The 6,000-nt window shown below is 44.7% G+C and overlaps 1 protein-coding gene across 1 annotated transcript in view; it reads left to right on the top strand.

Annotated features, from left to right (window-relative positions):
* The first annotated feature begins 366 nt into the window (after positions 1-366).
* The window catches only part of PAPSS1 (3'-phosphoadenosine 5'-phosphosulfate synthase 1), a 102,373-nt gene continuing 96,739 nt past the window's right edge, over positions 367-6,000 (top strand). Inside the window, exon 1 of the mRNA XM_063108043.1 lies at positions 367-468. Coding sequence (XP_062964113.1) covers positions 409-468 — 60 coding nt within the window. The 5' untranslated portion in view covers positions 367-408. The remainder of the gene's footprint in view (positions 469-6,000) is intronic.

Raw genomic sequence — 6,000 nt, 5'->3', positions numbered from 1 at the left:
CGCCCTTCTCCCGCCTGCCGGCGCGCAGAGTCCTTCCTAGCGTAGGGCGGTGAGCCAGGAGGTGCTGGGAGTTTCCACTACTACTTCCCAGGCTCCGCCTCTTCCTCGGGATCACTAAGGAGGGACGTCGTGCGCGCTCGCGTCGGAGCGAGCGCTGAAGCTCCGCCCCCAACTCCTGCCCCCGGTTCTCGACTGTCTCTTCGCCCCTCCCCATATACCTTTGCCCCGGACTCATTTTGGAGGCGCGGCCGATGCGCCGCGTAGCCGGGGCCACGAGCACGAGCGCACGTCAGCGCGCGCCCGCCCCGACGCGAGGAGGCCCCGCCTCCTCGCCCCGCCCCCACTGACCTGTCCTCCTCCTGCTACCTCTGGGCTGAGAATCCCGGTCCCTGCGCGCGCTCCGCAGCCATGGAGAGCCCCGGGAGTCTCTGCAAAAAAGTCAAGCTGAGCAATAACGCACAGAACTGGGTGAGTGGGGCCCGAGGGTGGAGGGCGAGAAGCGGAGGCGGCTTTGGGAGCCTCCGGCTGCAGCTCGTTCCGGAGCCGCTGCCTCCTTCCCGCTCCTCTGCATCCTTCTCGGAGCGCGGGGGTGGGTCCCCGGGCCAGGGCGCCTCCCAGTCGGGGCGGTGGATGGCTGCGGTGCGGCGCAGCGTGGGGCTCTCGGGCTGGGCGCTGCGTGTGGTCCGACCCGTCGTCCGTGGAAAGAACGCCTCCTTCCCCAGAGCTTCGGCTCAGATGAGACGGCGAGCACAATCCCTCACGAGTGAGCTGGCGGCTGCTGAAGCCTGCACCCGGCGAGGGAGCTGCCTACATCCTCCGGAGTGGCCTGAGGGTCTGCAGAGGAAGCGCAGGCGGGCGCCTTCGGGGCGTTCTGCGTTTTTCTTGGCTCTGACAGTGCAGTTGGCCCAGATTTGGGTCCATCTCCGTTTTTCCATTTCCCGGTTTCAGAGGGAAGGGAGGGTACCCGACAATGTGGCCATTCATGAGTTGTGGCTGCCTTGAACTGAGGTTCTTTGTGTGTCTGTGTTAAATTGGAACATCTTACAAATAACGGAGTTTTAAATAGTCGATTCCTGGTGACAGGTGTGAGACAACTAATGGTTCATAACGTTTAGCAACGACTGTCAGTTGGCTTTGTTAGGCAAGTGTTGTGTCCTCAGGAGGTTGCTTCCTTCCTTCTACTTTAATAAGACCTCTATCTTAGCTAAGATAGGACGCGCAGAGCGGGAACCCAGCTTTGGAGTCTGGAAAGGCCCTGGTTTTAGGTTTAGGTGGAAAATTTTATTTCACAATCCATCAGAATCACGAGGCTTACATGCAGTCTTGCAAATCATCACCTGCCTTTAGTGAGTCAAAGAAAAGAAAAGGCGCTATTTCAGGCAAATATTCTTTGAAGTCATTGATTTAGCATATATGTTGTTATCATCAAGAATTCTCTCCTTTTTTCCATTTAGTTATTTAACTCCCTCATAGACGGTGAGGGGGGAAGGAGATAAAAAGTGTATTTTAGAACCTCGGAGCGAGCACTGGCCTTCTTGGCCTGGTCGCCAGTCCCAGCTGTGCCATTTCCTAGCTGTGTGATCTTGAGGAAAGTAAATTTATTTATTTATTTATTTATATTTTTTATTTTTTCCTTTGCCTTTATTTTTTTATTTTTTAAATTTTATTTTGTCGATATACATTGTAGCTGATTATTGCTCCCCATCACCAAAACCTCCCTCCCTTCTCCCTCCCCCCTCCCCCCCAACAGTGTCCTTTCTGTTTGCTTGTCATATCAATTTCAAATAATTGTGGTTGTTATATCTTCTCCCCCCCCCCCCCCGGTTTTGTGTGTGTGTGTGTGTGTGTGTGTGTGTGAATTTATATATTAATTTTTAGCTCCCACCAATAAGTGAGAACATGTGGTATTGCTTTCTGTGCCTGACTTGTTTCACTTAATATAATTCTCTCAAGGTCCATCCATGTTGTTGCAAATGGCAGTATTTCATTCGTTTTTATAGCTGAGTAGTATTCCATTGTGTAGATGTACCACATTTTCCGTATCCACTTCATAAATTTATTTCTTTAAACCTCAGCTGACTTAAGGGTATAACAGTGTGTATTTCACTGGGTTGTTTTGTTGAGTGAGGAAGATAATGAATTCGAAAGTGCAGTGAAACCATTGCCTTAAAACTCAGATTCAGTATTGCTCTTGTTACCTTGAGGTATTTCATGGTTACCGAAGTAAGTTTGGATGAATTGGGGTATTTATCGATTACCTCAGTTTCAGTGTCCATAACTCATTTTTTTACTATTTCATTTGCCAAATTAGTGTGTATTCTATGTAGAGACCTGTGTTAGACATAGAAAGGGAAAATGTGGGACTTAGTGCCTGCCTTCTGGTTGCTCATGGCCTGGTTGGGGTTGTAAGTGGCATTTGCCAGGTGATAAGGATGTCTTTATGGGCCACAGTGAGTAGTGTAAGACAAGTTTATTGCAATTTAGAGGAGAAATCAGTTTGGCCTGGATGTTTTGGGAAGGGTTTATGGAGGAACTCAAATTTCTGAGGCAAAGGGGAACAGTGTGAATAAGTGCTGGGAATAAGAATTATTATTATTATTATTTTACTACAGGAACAATGAAGAGACTTGTTTGACTGCTTTGGAAAGTTTTTGTTGGGAGTGGAGATAAGATTGAATAGCTAGGGTGGGGCTAGGTTATGCAGTTGTGAATATTTGACTGCAGAGTTAAGAAGACTTGATTCTGAGGGAGATTTTTGATAGGACTAGAATTTTTAATTTTCTGAGCGATGTAAGTCTTTTCTCTCTCCAGTAGAACACTCACCATCTCCCCCTCTCACATACTTAATCAACTGATAGACACAAGTGGGAAGAACCCACACATCTTTATAATTCCCATGACAGGATAAAATTTGTAATCCAGGAGGGCTGATCTTTTGGAGAAATGTAAACTCTATTAGAGCCCAGATGTGGAAGTCCTGGAGACCAGACAAGGTTATAGTGAAGTTTAAATGAATAGACTTAAAGTATGCCTGGTACATGAGCACTATTTAAAGTGTTCTTGTTCTTGATTCATCCAGTATGAGGTGGAGAAGGGCTAGGCTTAGGTGGCAGTGGGAGTAGAGGAGTAGATGCCTTAAAAACACTGAAGGAAGAGTGGAGAGGACCTGGCTAGATTTAGGAGATGAAAAAGAGGAGTGTTAAAAAGATGATCCTAGAAAGTAGGGAGAAAGGTTGTTACATGCAGGGAAGTTGGGAAGTAGGCGGGGGGCAGCTGTAAAGGAGATAACAGTTGAACACTGAAGGAGAGTTTACTCTGTGGCAGGTGCAGTTTGAAATGTTTTACCTAAATTAACTCATTGAATTTTTGCAACATCTCCAAGGTGGGTATGAAGTGGTTAAAAGCAGGGACCCTGGAGCTGACTGCCTGGGCTCAAATCTGGACTACACTATTTATTAACCATGAAATCTTTGGCTGGTTACTTAATTTCTCTATGCTTGTATCTGCTCATCTATGAAATGGGAATGATAGCCTCACAGGGAAACTGCAAAGATGAAAAGAGTTAGCTCGTACAGTTACTGTTATCATCCCCTTTATTACAATTAGTATCTTTGTGAGGGGTCTTCAAAAAGTTCGTGGAAGGATATGTATTATGTTTTTTTGGGGGGGTGGTTGGTGGGTGCGGGGATCCAAATGCTTGACCTTGGTGTTATAACACTGCGCTGTAACCAGCTGAACTAACCAGCCAGCCCCGTTTTATGTTTTAGTTCTATTTTTCCACAAACTTTTTGAAGTACTCTTGTATAGATGAAGAAACAGAGATGTCATAAAGCTTGTTAGTGGTGGATCTGGTTTTAAGCATGCTTTACTTGAGAGACAGCCTTAGTAGAGATAGTCTACAGAGCAATGCTGTCCAACAGAAATAAGAGCCACATGTGTAATTCAAAAATTTCTGGAGTCCACATTAAAAAAAGTAAAAAGAAACAGGTGAAATTGGTAACAAAAGACCGTGAGCTGGGAGGAAGAAAAGGAGACGCTTTATTAAAAACAAAACAAAACCCCAGAAAACAACAATCTGCAGTTTGGGGAAATGCTGGGGTTGGGGGGGGAAGCCTGAAAGTATGCGGTGCACCAAAGGAAGGGAGGAACTGTTTTTTGGTGCCCTACAGGGTCAGCTTTACATACATATTCAGCAGGTTTGGAGGAATTCTATGAATATTTATGAGGAAAATTCTTGCATGTGTGCAGTGAGTACACATTCGTGTAACACACTCCCCATGTTCATTTTGAGGTGAAGAATTAGTATTAAAATGAAGTGAAATTCGGCTCCTGTTAAAAGGTAACTGTAGGACACAAAAGCTTCTCTGTGGACTCAACATACCAGCTAAAGCCAGATCGGGGGTTGGAGAGCTTATCAGGAGAAAATGTCCGGGAAGCTGTCCCTCTGTCCATTCAGAGCTGCAGTGGGTCCCCAAGAATTTGGGGAAGGCGGTCAATTGCCTGGCACCAGGTGGACTGTCTGAAGCCAATATGGAAGTTTTCCAGCTGCAGCAGATCTGACATTATCTTCCAGGAGTTGGTCCCTGCTTGGTTACAGGAAAGAAAAGCCTCATACTAGTCAGTAACATACGTATATTTTGTAAATGGGGGAATATGTGTCTAACCCCTCTCACCTCTGTGGCTGTCTGGCTCTGTTTGGTAGTTGTATGGTGTCTGTTTTCAGCCACAGAGTCCATCTTTGTCTTTTCAGATATGTTTTAACAAAATAAATTTCAGTAGTATATTTTATTTAACCTAATATATCCAAAATACTATCATTTCAATATAAATGTTTTTTTCTATATATGTTTAATACTATCATAATACAAAATTATAAATAAGATATTTTACCTTTCTTTTTATACTAAATCTTCCAAATCTGCAGTAAATTTTACACTGAATACACATTTTAATTTAGCCACATTTCAGATCCTCAAGAGGGACATGTGGACAACAGAATTAGAGGGATTGAGTTAAGTAGAGGTTGGAAGTAAAGATTTGATGGTTAAATTTGAGTTAGAGAATGTAAATAGAGTAAATGAAAGACCAAATACTAAGCTTTGGGTAGTATCTCCCTTTAAGGAGCAGGTAAAGGAAGTGGATTTATGGGAAACAATAGGCAAAGAGATAGGAATGTAGTATTGTGGCACTGGGAAACATTTTGTGGTGTTATAGGAAGATGTCTTCACATATCTACAAGAACAGTGAAGAAAAGTCACGAATCTATGTGCTCTTGGAGCCTCCTCTTATCTGTCTAACAAAGCATCAGATGTAAGGAATATCATTCTCTATCTGATTGAATCTCCAATGGGACCAGTTTTCACCTGCTCTTGGAGATGTGTTAGTTGGGCCGAGGGAAATTTGGTGCATTCCATTCAGACCCAGGTGTTATTCACCCATTTTGTAGGATCATGTTGGGCTGGATCCCTTCCTTGGATTTGCCTTAACAGTGGGAGTTGGATCCTACTGCCCATGGAAGTGTGAAATCTAGCCTAGCATTCAGGAGCACACACAGTCTCACTCTGGTTTGCTTTTCCATTCCCCTCTCCCACCATTCCCCAAATTTCCACAGCTCCAGCCCATCTTTCCTTCTATACCTTTACATCCTTATGATTTTACGCAAGCCATTCTTCCTGGGATAACTGTACCCTTTATCACAGGCTGAAATCTTCAGAGCCTTGGGCTGTTTTACATGTACACACATTCACTTGCACAGGGGTAAATTGCTTGTGCACCTCTGTATTCTATTGCACTCTCTCTGCTATTATCATGTATCGTGTAATCACATTTCACTACAGATATGTTACCGGAAGCGGGCTCAGCTTGCCCTCTCATACCAAACAAATGACCTGAAAGTCCAAAAGTTTGTGCAGGAATTGGAAGCTTTATTCAGATAACTGGCATCTGGGGGATGGATAACTGGGTTAAAATCAGCCTGCCTTCTGGTTCCTGTTCTGGGGT

The sequence above is a fragment of the Cynocephalus volans genome, chromosome 9, assembly GCF_027409185.1.
Source record: "Cynocephalus volans isolate mCynVol1 chromosome 9, mCynVol1.pri, whole genome shotgun sequence".
Taxonomy (NCBI): Eukaryota; Metazoa; Chordata; class Mammalia; order Dermoptera; family Cynocephalidae; genus Cynocephalus; species Cynocephalus volans.
The sequence above is the reverse complement of the archived record's forward strand: the minus strand, read 5'-3'. Positions and strand labels throughout refer to the sequence as shown.